We start from the raw sequence: 19,094 nt of genomic DNA, 5'->3' as shown, positions 1-19,094 counted from the left end.
TCTGTGCTTATACGGTTACAGTTAGATTAATGCACGTGGCAGAAGCGACTTGATGCATACATTTCTTTATCAGTATGTGTGATTCCTGGAAACTGCTTACACAATGCTCAATCAATTGGGCTAAAGTAGTTTGCAGTATAATTTTACATGGGTTATACACTCACCTAAAGGATTATTAGGAACACCATACTAATACTGTGTTTGACCCCCTTTCGCCTTCATAACTGCCTTAATTCTCCGTGGCATTGATTCAACAAGGTGCTGAAAGCATTCTTTAGAAATGTTGGCCCTTATTGATAGGATAGCATCCTGCAGTTGATGGAGATTTGTGGGATGCACTCAGGGCACGAAGCTCCCGTTCCACCACATCCCAAAGATGCTCTATTGGGTTGAGATCTAGTGACTGTGGGATGCCATTGTAGTACAGTGAACTCATAGTCATGTTCAAGAAACCAATTTGAAATTATGCAAGCTTTGTGACATGGTGCATTATCCTGCTGAAAGTAGCCATCAGAGGATGGGTACATGGTGGTCATAAAGGGATGGACATGGGCAGAAAAAATGCTCAGGTAGGCTGTGACATTTAAACGATGCCCAATTGGCACTAAGGGGCCTAAAGTGTGCCAAGAAAACATCCCCCACACCATTACACCACCACCAGCATCCTGCACAGTGGTAACAAGGCATGATGGATCCATGTTCTCGTTCTGTTTACGCCAAATTCTGACTGTACCATCTGAATGTCTCAACAGAAATCAAGACTCATCAGACCAGGCAAAATTTTTCCAGTCTTTAACTGTCCAATTTTGGTGAGCTTGTGTAAATTGTAGTATCTTTTTCTTATTTGTTGTGGAGATGAGTGGTATCCGGTGGGGTCTTCTGCTGTTGTAGTCCATCCGCCTCAAGGTTGTGCATGTTGTGGCTTTTCAAATGCTTTGCTGCATACCTCGGTTGTAACGAGTGGTTATTTCAGTCAAAGTTGCTCTTCTATCAGCTTGAATCAGTCGGCCCATTCTCCTCTGACCTATAGCATCAACAAGGCATTTTCGCCCAAAGGACTGCCGCATACTGGATGTTTTTCCCTTTTCACACCATTCTTTGTAAACCCTAGAAATGGTTGTGCATGAAAATCACAGTATCTGAGCAGATTGTAAAATACTTAGACCGGCCAGTCTGGCACCAACAACCATGCCTCGCTCAAAATTGCTTAAATCACCTTTCTTTCCCATTCTAACATTCAGTTTGGAGTTCAGGAGATTGTCTTGACCAGGACCACACCCCTAAATACATAGAAGCAACTGCCATGTGATTGCTTGATTATTATTATATATAAATGCTGGAAGTGTCACGATCATGGGAAACCACTCAGGGGTCAGCCTTTGGGAGCATGAGCAGGTCAGTATGTGTGTGCTTTGTCTCTTCTGAGGTCAGTAGTTGACAGTTTTTGTGTCCAGTTCATTGGTTATTTTTCAAGCTTATTTCAAGTGATGGATGCATCTCTGCGGAAACCTCTTTTAAACTGTGGCAATGCGTCTTTATAGGTTAAAACCCCCACACACTTACCAGTGCACACATTTTAGCAGCTCTGCAATCAAACCAATAGGCTGAATAGTAGTTTAATATTTTCATTATAATTAATTGAAATGAATAAAAGTAAACTCATACAATTAGTAATAAAATATAAAAGAGGTTGTAAAATGATGTAATAGCACAAATGCACGTATTGGAATCACAGTCTGGGATTGGGAAGCAAGAGGAGCCACCTGGAATGCTTTTAAACCATATTGAAGGAATTCCCATGTTTGCTACTGTAGGCAGGCACCACTTGGCTGCTTTTTCAGCTTCTATTTCGTCCAACTCAGCAAGAAAAGAAAAAGATTTCAAGTGAATGTCAGACAATTAGACATAAGCTTAAGAAACAATAGTTTATTGGAAATTAAGTAATGTGTCCAAACTTGTGAAGAGTAGTTTACCTCCCATTCCTTATTCCCTTAGATACAGTGACACAAATTTTATATATATATATATATATATATATATATATATATATATATATATATATATATATATATAGTGCTGTATCCCAGAGGTTAAACAATGAAACAGCTGGACGCGTACTCATACTCTACGCGTACTCATACAACCCCAGAAAGCGTGGGTTTGAACTCCAGGGAACACACATGATAAAAAATTACTATTATATATTTATATATATATAATATATATATATATATATATATATATATATATATATATATGCAATGCTCTACCAATTATATACTTATTGGTGACCTTGCTGCCTTTTTTACTTTCATTTTCTACAGAGAGTATGAGTTCACGTCCAGCTGTTTCATTGTTTAACCTCTGGGATACAGCACTAAACTCACACTGAGCTTTCAGGTCAAAACACCGGTGTGGCACTCCATCTCTGAAGGTCATGACCCACTCTCTTTCATTCACTTTCTCTCTCTCTGTCCTTTTTCCTCTCTCCCCTTTGCTGTGAAATGTCAAATGGAAATTTAGTTTTTTCTTTCTATTACCCAATAGATGGTGCCAACATCAGGATCACTGTTGCATAGAGAGAGATTGTTTGTGTGTGTATACATAATGGATGAAAAAATCAAACAGAATAACAGAAATAGTACTCTAAAGATAACAGGGACAAAATTACACATATCTCCTTTGTGATTTTGATCTAAAAACAAAGGGTGCAATCAAAATATATTTTTTAATCACGCCATCAACCATTGTATGAATTTATGTGAAAAAGCACAAATAGACATACTTCTAGCAAATGCGTTTATACATTTATTAAATGATAGAGATAAAAACACATAACCTTAGCATTGCTAGCGCCATGCACTACCTTTATAAGAACCTTATTTAGATACCATTTAACTCTTACATCATGTTTTAACCCAAGGACAGATGACAACAGGCAGGACCTGCATCTCTCTTTATTGATTTGTCATGATGACAATAGTCAGAAAGCAAGATGGTGAAAAAGAAAGAGACTTTAATTAAAAGAGAACATGCAAGACCAGGGCCTAGATGACCTTGCATTGAAGAATATTGCTGCAGGCCACAGTCTCAGACATTTACAGATATTTCTCTCTGATGGTGCTGTAATTCCAGCAGAGGACTTAAGGGGGATAGTTCACCCGAAAACAAATGCTTTGTCATCACTTACACCCTCAGTTTGAACTCCCAATGTCTTTCTTTGTTCTTTAGAACCCAAATGTAGATTTTTTTTAAAAGTGTTGCTTTGGTTTTTACTATGGGAGTCGATGGTGGCAAAAGACTGAGGGTAAAACCCTTCAAGCTTCAAAAAGTAATTAATTAAATAACTCCAATCAACTTCCTGTGTCCTATATTTTAAGTGTCCTGAAGACATTTACCCCCTCTCCATTCTTGTTACAATTTTGGACCCCACACTGTATACAATATATGCACTGTCCATGTATGTAAGGTATGTTCTGCTACATGTGAAAAAACGTAGTGCTGGGCAAATATTAATCGTGATTAATCGCATACAAAATAAAAGTGATTTTTGGCATAATATATGAGTGTGTGCTCCATGTAATTATTATGTATATATAAATACACACACATTCATGTATGTATTTAAGAAACATTTACATATATAAATAAAAAATGATATACAAATAAAATGAATATATGTAGTGTGTGTGGTTAAATATACATAATAATTACACACAGTACACACACACATATATTATGCACAAAAAAAATCACTTTTATTTTGTATGTGATTAATCGCGATTAATCTTTGCCCAGCACTGGACACATTATATCGTTTTTTTTTTCCTTAAAATGTAACAATCAGCTACCCTATTAACTACAAAATCTAACTACAAGCTATTATGTTTTATTATGGTATGTTTTTTTTTGTCTAGATAGCTTTGAAATGTATAATTCTTGAATCCGTTTCAAACTGTAGGTTTAACAAACAAAATACCCACTGGAACCTGCTTAAGTACCCCCTGAGGTACCCCTGGTTGCCAATCACTGTCCAAGCCCATCCCTTGTTTTTCTTCCTCATAGGACCATCAATATAAGGCCCTGCTTTTGCTGTCTGTAAGACAGGGCTCTGTGCCAATGTTTCAGCATCCAACTGTGTTTACATGGAATTCTGGGTGGACTCCAAGGGTTCCAGACCTGTTTTCAGTCGGAAAGACTCAATAATGTGAAGCCTAAAGCACTGCGGCCCATACGGGCACGTTTTTGACTGACAGAACCATATTTACACACAAACATCACTGTCACTGGCAGAGCTTTGCCAGATAGAGGAGAGAATACCCTTATGACCAAACGGAGTATCCCCCCACACACACCTAGACACCCGCTTCTCCCCATGTGTAAGTCATGTGCGAACACGCAAGCAGCAACAAAAGCACAAATTGGCCCAAGGTGGATTTATAGAGGTGCATATTTTTGCATGCATTTCCATGGCTAATGAGTTTAGAGATGTCAAGGGTGTTTTATTTATTTGTGCTGATTGTGTATGTGTATCTTAGTGTATTTTGGCAGGCCAGTCCGAGTACAAAGCATGGGGCCAAAAGCCTATAGTATGTCGCTCTATGGATAAAAGAAGGGAATGGTCCCGTAGATAGTGAAAGATTGAGAAAAGATAGCTGTGATTCAGCTGGCGCTACTGTAGCCTCCCTGCTGCTCTACATATGTACGCCCAGCAAGGGCCCTGTTGGCACACCCTACCGGCTTACCTCTCTTCCTCTACCATCCCTCCATCGTCTGCCGCTCACCGTATGACCGCCACTTTCTCTCCGCCACTACTTTCTCATTTCCCCCATCTATTTCATCCTCCCTCATGATATCTCTTTCATTTCTGCCTGAACTCTACACTACTCTCCTCATCTGTCTCCTCCAATCTCTTCCTCCCCTAATCTCTCTCGTTCTCTCTGTAGTGCCATCCATCTCCCACAATCTCTCGCTCGCTCCATGAACGTGTCTGTGTTCTCATTCATAAACACCTTTGCTTTCATTTGTTTCAGACCCTGTGGGTAGCGTTTTCCATCTTTCGTTGAGTTTTACAGTACGTGCTTCCAGATGTAGCAATCCGCCGTGACATGATATTGTATCGCTTACTTTGAACGATAAACACGTAATCTGTGTCTCATTTCATATCTGACAATGTAAAACTATCCTAGAGACAAATCCTAGATCTACATTTTTTACCACAGATTTTGTTGTCTCAATTTTAAAAAGCATAAAATTTTTGATGAATGCTGTCAACACTAGGAAGTGAACAGCATTGCTGTATGAGAGGCTTCTCTCTTGTTTAGGTTAGAAAGGGTATCGATTCACCATCGGGGTCTTGTGGTTTATTTACACACAACAAATCAATGCTGTGCTCAGCTGTGGGATGCTCTTATTCCTAAGACCTGATCCTTCTTAGAACAACATTACACTTATATTATAAGACAACTGTGTATGAAGGGCTTTGCTGCCGTACCATGGTTGCAGGAAGCGCAATGATATTACGCACTGCCCGACAATAGTCCCCTGGTATTGAAAGTTACCAAGGGGACTATTTTCAGGCGCTGCGTAATTTTATTGCGCCTGCTGCAGCCATGTTACATCAGCAAAGTCATTGACTATTATGCCAGAATGAGAGAATAGTTCCTAGCCATATCTGCCTAGAAAATCACAACTTAATTTTCCGTCGGTCTTAGTACACGATGTAACTACAGAAGAGTCAAGTTTTAAATAGGAAAAATATTGAAACTCTGTGGTTATTTTTTAGCGTGATGCTAATGGTCTAATAAGATTCTATGGATTGTGCTAAGCTATGCTAAAAGTGGTACCGCCAGACCCGGAGATCGGCTAAATGGATTCCAAAACCGTAAAAATCAAATGTTTGACTCTTGGGGAGCTGGAATCAAACCCACAACCTTTTGTTTACCAGCGCTTGTCGCAAGCCATTACACCATGTACAGCTTTACCAATCTGGTGACTATGATTTTGCCAGTTGAGATTCGGGATAAACATCATAGATGCACACATACCAAGCTTTATTTAAGGCCACTTTCTGTATTTTGTAGTTCTTAAAAGCTAGAAATAGTCCGACTATGCTTGTTTGAGAGCTTTCTTGGCACAGACACTCGCAAGAACGTCCACCCTGCCAGTGCGTAGTAATAGTCATGTTTTCAGCACCTCAATGTCCCTGTCTGCTTTGTTGTCTCCTCCCGCCTTGTAATCACTTTCTCACCGTGCGTGCGCCTCGCCAGCATCGGCCACTCTCAGCATGCGTCAGCACTATAAGACGCTCTGCGTGAGAGTGTGTGTGACACAGTAACCAGTGGCTGTAAGCTTAGCCGGCCTGCTGCTCACAGAGGGAGTTATATGTGTAATTACCGCCTGACCCCTGCAGACCCCGGCCGTCTCGTGTCAGCGGTGTGTTCGCCGCAATGTGCTTGCTACCGTCTTGTTAACCGTTATGCCGACAAGGCGATAGTATTTAGGGGTGTGACACGGACACTCATCCATGCGTTTGCACAGTTCATGCCGATTGTCCATCTGCCAACCATACAAGACCTGTTTAAATATATAGATTAGATTATTAAATTGCTTACTTTCTATTAAAGGGGACATTTCACAAAATTCTTTTAAGATGTCAAATAAATCTTTGGTGTCCCCATTACATATGTGAAGTTTAAGCTCAAAATACCACACAGATAATTTATTAGTAGCATGTTAAAATTGTCACTTTGTAGGCGTGTCATTTAACATGCAAATGAGCTGATCTCTGTACTAAATTGCAGTGTCGTGGTTGGATAGTGCAGATTAAGGGGCGGTATTATCCCCTTCTGACATCACCAGGGGAGCCAAATTTCATGCTTGAAGAGAACGGTTTACCAGAACTAAGTTACTGGGTTGATCTAATTAAAATTTTCTAGGTTGATAAAAGCATTGGGGACCCAATTATAGCACTTAAACATGGAAAAAGTCCGATTTTCATGGTATGTCCCCTTTAAATCTGTTTATGAAAATGGTATACAGTATAATGTATAACTCTTTGGACAATTTTACATTCAGGTTCGATTCCCAGGTCACACACATACTGAAAACGTATAGCTTTAATGCACCGTATGTTGCTTTGGAAAATATGTGAATGTGATGCACACCTTTAACAATTACCAACCAAAAACAGCCTATGTGTTATGCCTATATCTGTTGTAAATACACTGTAATGCACATCCTCCTTGGTTTTTTATTTATAGTCATATATATACTTAAAAAATGTCTTACATCAACTTTCGATGATTTCCTGGCCGCAAGTTCTGTGATTCAAAACACACCATCTTTTCTTTGCCAAAGCTATCAATGGTCCTGTCGATCTTGTTGGGTTTCAGCCCATTGTGTTGTGAATTTGTAATTCTAGGCAATGTTGAATTGCAGCGATTATGTAGCCGTAATTTAAACAGGATGATGTGTTTAATTGAATTGTTGCTCCCTGATGTTTCTCTCTAGTGAGGATGCTGTTCTGTTGACAGATGCGTTTTGTTCTTTGAACGGTTGTTGTTGTTGTTTTCATTCTTTCATCCCTTGCTGCGTTTGTCTGTTTGTGACCACGTTTGTTCTTTCCGTGTTTGTGACCTTGGATGTTTTCTTTAAATGTTGATGTCTAGACTTGTGATATATTTCTCTATAGTCATAGGAGCGTGCGTAGCCAAGAGTATTTTGCACTCGAGTACACAGTGTTTCTTGACGGCTATTTCTTGTGCAAAGTGCAGCGCTGAGAACCTATTTCACCGCGCCGCCCTCCCCCACATCATCTTCCCTCCATGTAAACACACATTCACCTCCTCTTCCTCTCCTTCTAGACTCTCATCCATTCAGTCTCTAGACTCATCTTCACCATCCCCATATCCACTTTTCTTCACCTAACGTCTCTTACTTTGCTCTCTCACCAATTCCTTCCTCTTCTCCCACTCACTTCCCTCCATCTCTGTGGAGGGGCAATTACCCCAGCGTCTCTAAACGCCGGCGATCTGAGCATCCTTGCGCTATGCATTGTCTGCAGCAATTTACCAGCCGCATCTCCAGATGAATGCCTCCATTCACAATTACACCCCCTCCATTAGCTGCTGTCGCTGCTATGTTTGGGAGGGGTTGTTGTCTTGTTTTTTTTTTTTCAATTACGTCTGCTCAAAAAAAAGAAAGCAATTAAATGTGGACAAAGCAAATGTGGATGGAATTGAACCTCCCGTAAGAAAAGGAAACTACGTTTGCTATCTCTCATCTTGTTCGGTTGTATTTTGTCTTTGCTCTTACTTTTTGGTCTGACAAATCTTTCTCTTTCTTGACTTTGTGTTGCATACATAATCACTGAGACATTACTGAGGATTGTGAATCACTCAATTCCTCTTGGATGACCTCCACTCTCTCTCCTAAGGTCATGTGTACTGAGGAACCCTTTCCCACCATAGGATTGGATTTGACTGACCCATGATGTAATAAGGTTCACAGTGGTGACATCCCAGCAGCCTCAAACCTGTTGAAAGTACAGTACGATAGCCCAAATCGCACTGAGTGATTTAGTATTCCAATAAATCTTTGAAACAATCTAATTTCATATGGATTTAAATTTCCCAGGCATTGATCAATTTCAGGTGTCAGAACGTGTCAGGCTTATGTTGCAGTTATGTATTGTTGTGGAATGAGAATCGCTTTATTTCTGCACTGGACACTGGGATGATAGAGGAAATCTTATCTTTGCAGAAAATAAATGACCAGACTACACTCTAAAAAATACTGGGTTATTTTCAACCCAGCGTTGGGTTATAATTTGAGTTATGCTGGGTTGTTTCGACCCAAAATGCTGTGTTGTTTTAACTAATTTTTGGGCCGAATATAAACATTTTCTGGGTTAATTTAACCCAGTGGTTGGGTTTGTCCTTTTTTGACCCAACACTTGGTTAAAAATAACCCAGCATTTTTTTATGTGTTTGTCTGGTTTTCATCATTGTTGGGTAGTAAATACAGCATATACATAATTCACATACAGTATAGTCAACAGATATTGATTAAAAATTTGTAACTTATATAGTTTGTAAGTTGCTTTGGATAAACTGACGAATGCGTACATGTAATTTTTACATTTGGTTTAAGTCATAGTGATACGCTTTTTTATTTTATGTTAATATATCAATTTCTCTTCCCATTTTTTCTGCCACATCTATTGAAGAAAGATGGAATATAGTTGCATGATATATGAAGAGTTTGGTTCCAAAACGCAATAAATCCATTTTGACTAATTTCTGTAAAAATGTGTTTTCTATACCAAGAAAGTAACTAAATGAAAACCACTATTTTCTGTTTCAAACTTTCACATAGCATCTTTAGGTTATAACATTAAAAATTCAAATCCATAATTAGATTTTTTTAAGATTTATTTTAAAAATTGATAATTTTTTTCTGCAAATTGCAAGGTTACTAGAAAATACTATAAATCTATTGAATCAATATATATAAATGTGCATTCATCTTTGCCATTATATATTTATTTAGTTGACTAGTAGTATACACTGATTAAAAAAACATTAATGGCATTAATCAAAACACTTACTTTGTCATATTAATAACACTGTCATCCTGGGACATCGTCTTTTTTAACAGCGATCAGCTGTAAAATGTTTTGGTCCTGCTCGATTTTTGTTGACCTAAAAGTAAAATAATGGAAAGTTTTTAATAAGATCCTCTGGGGTTAATGTGTTAGCATGACAGAAGCTTGATGCTTTCGGGAGAACAAGCAATAGCCAGCATTTTTTTGTCTCCTGAGTGCCTCTCACGTAAATTATTTGATTTTAATGGCTTCCCCGCCACAGAAAACCACCACAGGTTTATCAATGCCATCAAATTATTATTTTGTTTTTGTTTGTTTGTTAATCACGCAGTACAAAGCAGATGAGGAATCTAGGATTCTGTGTGTATTCAAAGCACCGCCCTTATTGTTTACAATGTGTGAAATAGTGCGATATGATTGGTTAAGAACGAGGACTGGCATTTGTCATGGTTTGGAAAAAAATTGAGAAAAGATGACAGAATAACACGGCAGATATTGGATTTTGCGTAAAATTTAGAATTTACTTTTTAAAACTGACCAGATACAATACTGATTTTTGTGGTCATTTTTTATTAAAATAGCGTTTATTGTGTTTTAGAACCAAACTCTTCATTAACTACATTAAACACCAGGCCATGACTGTTTTAATTAACACTGATACTGACTCTTTGAAACCTTTTGTTAATTAGCTGTTTAGATATACGAGGAAAAATCGTGTGTATCTCTGTATATATAAATAAGCAATGAGAAGCTAACATGTGCGGCACCTTTTTAGCAACATGGGTAACACTGGACGTAATCCATCTTAGGACTTTCAGAGATCTTTTTTGCACAGTAGACTGAAGGTACATATTGGTTTATGTTGCGGAGGGCTGTAGATCAGCATTTGAACGTGTTGGTGAAGGCTGTTCGCTGTCTCTCCTCTAGTTCTTCCCCAGAGGCAGGAACCGTATGGATCGCAGGAACGAGGAGGAGAAATAAATTGGAGAGTAGGATAAATCGATGCTTCACGGAGAGGCAAATAGACCTTCCAACCTCCGTCCAAACGCAAAGCTTTGGATATTTTCCTTAGGGCTGTATTGGATTGGTTGACGGAGGCTGAGGCGAGGGCTCAGACAAGACTTGGCCTACAAATGATGTCCTTTGTTTTATCCATTAACGTATGAAAAACCTTTACCATTTTGTGGTAGATGGTGGTCCATAAGCAATGCTTGGGGGAAGGCAGTCTGGTGTTTTAAACAGCACTGTCATGTCAGTCTTTTAGAAAAGAATTTCACAGTAGTTCGTTTTGCTTTTTTACAGATTGGATCAAGTTATCCATATTCAAGTACTTTAATATGCAACTGATGTCCTGTTTTCTGTCTTCTGGGATCCAGAGTAATACATTCAGTTCATAACTTGAAATCCCAGGGTAGGGTTGACACAAAGTGCAAATATTTTCAGGATCAGCCTCAAACCACTATGGTAAACGTCAAGCAATAGAGTGGAGGTCAGCTGGTCTCAGGTCTGAGCTACAGAGCAAACTTGTCCAAAAGGTCAAATTCTAGTGAGTGAGTGTATACATTGCATTTGTGCCTATGAAAAAGTGAGAATGTTTTTGAGAATTATTTGCTTTCTTTATAATGGCTATTAAAATTATATTTTATGCTTTTACACACCATATTAACCCATCATGTACATACAGTGTGAAATCCTTGCTACATTTAAGGGAATTTGCATTAAAGCAATTTTAGAGAACTTTAATGGTAAACATCTTTGTACAAACTTGCATCGTTGTGCCGCTGTGGATTTCTGCTGCAGTATTGATGTTTTAATTAGAAAAGCGTTACATACCTCCACAGCCTCGTAACACGGTGTGTCTCCGACCATCTGCTACACTTCCATATATGAAGAACTAGACACGTGGGGCTAATCGAGCTGCACATGAGCGATGGGACCAGGAGCTCACTCACGTCTCTATACAGACTGATAGGAGTCTGTAGGCCCTGATATAACAGGTAGGCAACCTGCCCATAATCCCTTTGAACACAGTATAATGGGGTTGACCACAACTTTCCACAGGTTTATAGGTTCATAAGGTAGGACACCCTTGTGCACACCCACAGTAAAGGTATGACAAAGGTTTTTTTTTTAAGTTTTAAGCCAGTGTGCGAAGGGTTACTGAGGTGGGCTTAAAGTAGAAGTTCTTTGGCTTTTAGTATGAATATGTTAGCCTTAAGGATATATCTGTAAACGAATCAGATTGAAAACATTGACAAAATGTGCAATTTACATAAGCATTTCAAACATACAGTCTCTCACTTTGGTTGGTTTTATGACATCATAAAGGGGAGGGGCCACTCAATATGCCCCACCCTAAGTGGAAAAATATTAAAAATAAGTAAATCTATCAAACCAAGCTACGCATTTAAGGCCCTTCAGTGGGTCTTAAAAATTGCAACATGATGTTTTGGAAACCCTAAAATTCTATTTGCTTCCTTCAAAGTAACAAGTGTTGACAGCCTTATTCATTCTACAATAAGAGTAAACAAAACACACTATATCATTTCCCTGCACTTTTTAAGTGGTACATTTTGTCCTGCTTCTGCTGTGGTAAAAAATCCCACGTTTGTCCTTCTGACACACTTCAGATGAAATAATAATTCAGAGTCTTGGTTCTGGAGGCACTGTATTGTGGATCACATAACAGGTCTCCACTTTGCCTCACAGGGGTGGTCTCTTGCGCCCCCCACAATGGATACAGACAATTGGTACCCAATTGTAGCCAAAGACCGATTTAACGATGTCTTTGTGTGGATTAATTGCATGGGATTACTAGATTCTCAGTGCAAGACCTGTTCAACAAGAGCCGTGTATGGATACTCCCCTACTGACGGGTGGCTCTCCCCATCTGACACTCACAATACGCACATGCACTGGATATTTTCCTACTTTATAATTAATAGCAAGTTCACATTTGTTCTGAAATACAGTTTAAAATGTAAAGGTGCTCAAAAGAGTTTTTTTTTCAGCAATGCCATAGAGAAACAATTGGGGTTCCCCAGTAACTTTTAGTCAAAGTTCCTGAAAGAACCATTTCTTTCTTACCTTTTTATAGTCTGTAGAACATTTTTAACAGCCGAAAGGTTATGTGGATGAGAGAGGTTCATCATGGAACCATAAAACAAGACAACAAACATTTCAGGTACTTTATGCACTGTCTAATTTCCTGTAGGCCTATTTAATAGCAAACTTATGGTTGTTCTAAAATAAAGGTTTTTTTTAAAGGGTTCTTATCAGCAATGCCACAGTTGTACCATTTTTGGTTTGTCAAACAACATGTTAGTCAAATGTTTTGAAAGAACTATTTCTTTGTTTTCTTATTGTCTGCAAAACCTTGTTTACATTCAGGTTTTGTGAAAAATAAAGCTTCTTAATGGAACCATAAAGCCAGACAAAGAACCTTTTAGGAACCTTAAGTGTACTGGAAAATGAAATCCTCCTTACAACCTCAGATACTTGGTTAATCGTTGTTTTTGTTACGCCGTAGATGATCAGACAGCCATTGATACGCGTAACCGCGAGAAGAGTTTGATTATAGCCTGATTTAAAGCGTGTCTTTGTAAAATGTAATTAATTATTTTTCATCAGGATTTGAACATGACCGGGATCTAGTGTGAGAATCCACAGAGGGAAATATGTTGATGTATGGGGAGACAGTTACCTAATTAGACCATAAAAAATGGGGTCTTTACAGCATGCGGGTCATATAATTACTGTTAATTTAACGCTCAGATTCTCTGTCATTAATTTTTATTCCCTTAAATGTAGTTTGGCAACGGCTCCCGGAGCTCAGAAATAGATTTCACTGTATCCGAGAAGCGCACTGGTCCTTCCAAATGAATTACCATAGACCCCACAGTCCAAATAACAAGACTCGCATCATTTATGCGTTGTTAAGCCATGTAATTGAACGATCCATAGTTTGCATATTATACCATTAAAGTAATGTGCTTTGGTTTTCTCTCAACACGACTATTTAAGCTTCTGTGGCGATGTGGTAATTCTCTGAATTACAACCTTAATTGCCATAAATGTTCTTTTGATTTGGGTGATTTCACTGTTACGGCACAATGATGTTCATTATTACGCGGATGAATTTCCGGACCGTATCTTTAAAGTTTTTATTCTCCATTTTCTAAACGCCCTTTAACCCCACGCGTTTTGACACAATTATCTGCAGAGACTTTTTGTGTCTTTTACTTGTTTTTCCCTGCTATTTTTTTACTTTACAAATCTTGTTATACAGGAATAAAAAATAAGTACAGTATAACTGTGAAAAGGTGAATTTTTATATCTCATAAAAATAAAACGAACCAATAAAAACTAAACTGTTCAATAACCACAATTTTATATTTTCATTAAATAATTATTTCATTAAAAATACGTTTATTTTAAGAACCAGTAGTCTTTTATAATTCCAATGTTTTTATTGTTTTTAACATTCTTAATTGTTAAATACCAGCCTGAGAAGGCCTTTCATGACATTTGCCCTTATGTTTTCTAACTTGTTTATTGTGTAGTCTATTGTTCAGTAAAGCGTAATTGGACAGTGTGCAGCCTACATCGTACTTCAAAGTGCTCTTTATTTACTGCTTTTAAATAGTTCCTTAAAATAATCTGAGCTTTCTCTCCTCCTTTTTATCTTTTGTCCATTACCCAAGTTGATTTACGTCGGGCCTTCAGTATCGGAGAGGAGGCGATGCTGGTGACGTATGAGGCGTTGTTTAATTTACTGCTCTCTATAGCAACCAGCAGCGCTGCTGAAAAAATGTCCTCCTCCTCGGACAATGTCGTATGCTTTTCTTTATACAGAGGCTCACAGAGAAGCCAGCTGGTCAGCTTTAAACACCTGCGCTCCCAAACGGCCCACTGTTAGGGTTTTTCTCAGAGCTTTTTCTCTCTAAAATGTCCCCTTGCCTGACTTGTGTAAACAATGCAAACAATCAAAAGCTTTGACACATAAGAGACAGTTGGTTAGTCAAATTTTATTAAGCTTTTATAAAAATAAAATAAAACAAAATATATCTGCATCTGTAACAAAATATATTTTAGGCTATACTCATTTGCTTTCTCGAATAAATAATCTGTTCCAGTAAGCCATTATATAATATACAACACAGGTGCTCCTGTCTGTTAATTATTATTTTCTGTAGGATCCATATCTGCAACGTTTTATTTTCTAGTGGGATTTTAAGGTAATTTACAACTAAAAGAAACTTTAAAATTACAGGATTAGCTTTTTTCTAAAAAAAAAAAAAGATTATTGTCACGTTTTATTCTATAGGCTATTACTATATAACTAGTGCATTTTATTTAGTATGTCCTCTACTAAAAAGCAGAGTGATATTATATCGACTGTTTTTTGTGTACGTTTTACTCCCACATGTTATGAATCAGAAATGTACAAATTTACTACATCATGAGATTTTCTGCATCTTTTATTTCGTATTAAGAAACACAGCAACAGAATAGAACATAAATATGGCAATTACTAACTCATTTAAATTAAGTATTGCCTATATTAATCATAATATGTACAGTATAAACAAAATGTATAAAAACAGATCTTCTTTAGAATATCTTTACAAATAAATATTTGATGAAAATACATTCATGACAAATTATGCAAAAAAGTGAAGTTCCTAATTTACTAATACATTTTCTCCAGACAGAGCAAAATATATCTCATAATTCTACAGATTCTACAAAGTCGTGGTTAAATTGTATCACAGTACTTTAAAATCTGACACATGACATTAAAAATTATAGTTAAAATATTTTTGTAGAAATGTAAACACTCCTTTATTTAATGCAGCTGGTAGATGTGCACATACATTTCACTTAAACTCTTAACATGCCCCATTAAGTTTACAATATCAAAATAACTATCGGAATTAGACCAAAAAACATAAACCACATTTCAAATATGGCTTCAAAAGAAATATTGTCATATTTGTAAAATCGTGTGTATTAAATGGCATCTCACAAAATGTTTAATTTTAATATAACGTATAAATTCTATTAAATGAGACACACAAATACACAAGAACATTTCCTAACACTAAAATAAAATTTATTTCTAAGTTATAAAAGTCATAACCTTTGTTGGTCTTCGCTCCGGTCTTGGTGCCCCGTCGGTCCCTCACATTTCAGAGGTGCTGCAGGACACAGAGATGTTTTGAGGGAAAGAGGCAGTGTTTGTTAAGACTCTCGCCTAACCAATGAACTAACAGCTCCCTCTAAAAACACACGTCTATCATCAATTGTACCCAATGAACGTCTTAGAGGGGCGGAGCTCAGGTGCGCGCCTCTGCGTCCACTTGGCAAAGAGCCTGGGAGACGCCTGTGGCAAAAGAGTAACTGTCAAATGCAAGGTTCCCCTAATAGGAGCGATCAGTCCGGCTCCGAGAGTCATGGCGACTACAGCATCCAATCATTACAACATCCTCACCTCCAGCCCATCTATTGTACACTCGGAGCCTGGCAGCATGCAGCAAGCTACGGCTTACAGGGACGCGCAAACCCTGTTGCAGAGTGACTACTCACTGCAGAGCAACAGTCACCCGCTCAGCCACGCGCACCAGTGGATAACAGCCTTATCGCACGGAGAAGGAGGTCCGTGGTCGTCTAGTCCCCTCGGCGAGCAGGACATCAAGCCAGCGGTACAGAGCACCCGGGACGAGATGCACAATTCGAGCAGTTTGCAGCATCAGTCGCGAGCACCGCACCTGGTACATCAGACGCACGCTAACCATCACGATTCAAGGGCATGGAGAACAACAACGGCAGCTCACATCCCCAGCATGGCAACATCAAACGGACAGAGCCTTATTTACTCCCAGCCCGGGTTCAGCGTGAACGGTCTCATCCCGGGCAGCGGGCAGGGCATCCACCACCACGCACACGAGGACCACCACAGTCCCCATCTCAGCGACCACGGCCATCCGCCGTCCCAACACCAGCACCAGACGCACCAGAGTCACCACGACCACTCGGACGAGGACACGCCGACCTCCGACGACTTGGAACAGTTTGCAAAACAGTTTAAACAGAGGAGGATCAAGCTGGGTTTCACGCAGGCGGACGTTGGACTAGCTTTGGGAACGCTTTATGGAAATGTGTTTTCGCAGACCACGATATGCAGGTTCGAGGCCCTGCAACTTAGCTTCAAGAACATGTGCAAGCTCAAACCTTTGTTGAACAAGTGGTTGGAGGAGGCAGACTCCACATCTGGGAGCCCCACCAGCTTGGACAAGATAGCCGCGCAAGGGAGGAAGCGCAAAAAGCGGACTTCCATTGAGGTAAGCGTCAAAGGGGCTTTGGAAAGCCATTTCCTTAAGTGCCCAAAGCCAGCCGCGTCGGAAATTACTTCACTGGCGGACAGTCTGCAGTTGGAAAAAGAGGTTGTGAGGGTTTGGTTTTGTAATAGAAGACAGAAAGAGAAACGGATGACTCCTCCCGGAGGACCTCTACCGGGTACCGAGGACGTATACGGAGACACGCCGCCGCATCACGGAGTTCAGACGCCAGTTCAGTGAAAAACAAAGACAAATCATAATATTATTATTGACTGCCTCAGACTTAATTTATACTTTCACACTGAGATCTAAACACGGAACTATCCAAAGTGATAGCAGCCGCGGTTTAAGAGGATATAAATCCGTCTTCAATGTTACTCAAAATTCGTACTGCTGCACCGGAGGGGACGCGTGTTCCCCCGCGAGAGCAAAGAGAACGGTTGTTCTGTGAATACCCAGCACTGTGAATAGACGCAGTTTTGAGGTGTAACCCTATATTTAACATACACTTTGAGACGCGCGAAACGTCCCTCAAACGTGAGCGTGGGTGTCCCATGGCCAGTTGTTTACATCTAGACCTGATAGGATACAGCAACACATGTGTTTTCTTTAGCAGGTTTAGTCTCAAGCCTGGGAAGTGACTTGAGCTGCAGCATTAAACAAATACACGCCATTTTTTATCTCTGTTGTGGGCGACTGAGGGTGAACATCGACTCAGAAAAACATCAATGTGAGATGCATCCGCCCACAGTATTTCACAATTTATTTTGGAATCAGGAAAATGCCTTATTATTATTATTGTTGTTGTTGTTATTATTATTATTATTATTATATGTCATGGCTGTGTAAAAGACATAGGCTACCTTGAGGTGCAAGGTCACACTTTAACAGATGTTGCAGTTGTTGCTGTGTGAAATCAGTCTTACAAAATTGATTCTAGTCTTTTACAGTCTTATCAATACGGATGACTCTAAATTGAAAATAGAAAGTGCCAGAACCATGCTGCAGACAGGTCACTGAAGGGCTAGAGACAGAAACCTGACATTTCCGTCTATCTAGACACATTACCATAAAATACAATTGTTTCACAGGACTCAAAACAGTGCTGTAAATATTGTATAATTTTAAAGGACATGGCTTCGATATCCTCTCACTTGAGCACTTTTTCTTATCATTTTGAATTTGGAAAAGATTTTTAGCGGTTGTTTATTTCATTTTCCTCCTTTGTTTAAGATGGTTTTGAATTAGAGTTGGTATATTTGCCTTTATATTTATAGTCATTTAGCCGAATAATGCTTGCTCTCTCTCTCTCGCGTGAGTCAGTTGCTTTTTAACCCACATTCAGCTGCTTTTTTATAAATTATGAGCTGACTTTACTATATGTTTATGTATAGTAAACAATGTTCACTCTTCAACAATGTTAGCACTATTTTCTACCCAACAAATTCAATATTATATATCTCAAACGTTTGAATGTCTTTTTTAATTATTTTGAAATAGAAATTATTCACACGGTGTAGTGGAGAAGGGAAAAAGCAAATGATGTGATTTGCAATATTTTCAATTCCATTCTGTATTTCAAATTACATTGCAATCATTTATCAAATCATATTAATTTGAAACACAAGCACTAGCTTATTATTATTATTATTATTATTATTATTATTACGGTTAAATTGTCTCCACGTTTTCCTAAAAAATAATTTTGGGGGCTCTGTGGTTTTTAATGACGTTGGTCTCGGCTCGCATTTATAGAAACACGATGTATTGATTATAACTGAAAATGTAAACACTGGAATGAAGAATTAGGGAAATGTCTCTACGGGGGCTTCTATACGTCAGTATATGTAAATACAATTTTTCAATCAGAAATTATTTTTATTTTCTTATATTATTTTTGATTATGTTTTAAATATTATGTTGGTGTAAATCTATTCCACACAAATTCCAGGGACATCTGTTGTTACGGTTCACATGAAAACAAACGAAACATTTACATTTATCGATCAAACTACCATGTAATTCTACAAGACTATGGGATGTATTTATTTGTCGTTTTGTTTACTCTGTCAGAAAGACTCGATCAAACGTTGAACTGGATGAATTTGTGGGTATAATAAAATGCGCAGAGGTTGTGATAGAAAATT

At 38.6% G+C, this 19,094-nt stretch overlaps 1 protein-coding gene across 1 annotated transcript; it reads left to right on the top strand.

The window, feature by feature from the left end:
• The first annotated feature begins 15,096 nt into the window (after positions 1-15,096).
• On the top strand, positions 15,097-19,094 carry pou3f2b (POU class 3 homeobox 2b). Its single transcript, XM_065298342.2, has one exon. It carries the CDS (start codon positions 15,922-15,924, stop codon positions 17,185-17,187), a length of 1,266 nt encoding a protein of 421 aa, XP_065154414.1. The 5' UTR covers positions 15,097-15,921; the 3' UTR covers positions 17,188-19,094.

Source organism: Paramisgurnus dabryanus, chromosome 13 (assembly GCF_030506205.2).
Source record: "Paramisgurnus dabryanus chromosome 13, PD_genome_1.1, whole genome shotgun sequence".
Taxonomy (NCBI): domain Eukaryota; kingdom Metazoa; phylum Chordata; class Actinopteri; order Cypriniformes; family Cobitidae; genus Paramisgurnus; species Paramisgurnus dabryanus.
The sequence above is the reverse complement of the archived record's forward strand: the minus strand, read 5'-3'. Positions and strand labels throughout refer to the sequence as shown.

Excerpts from the sequence above, each read along its gene's own strand:
- pou3f2b (XM_065298342.2), top strand. The coding sequence starts at position 15,922 with ATGAACGTCTTAGAGGGGCGGAGCTCAGGTGCGCGCCTCTGCGTCCAC.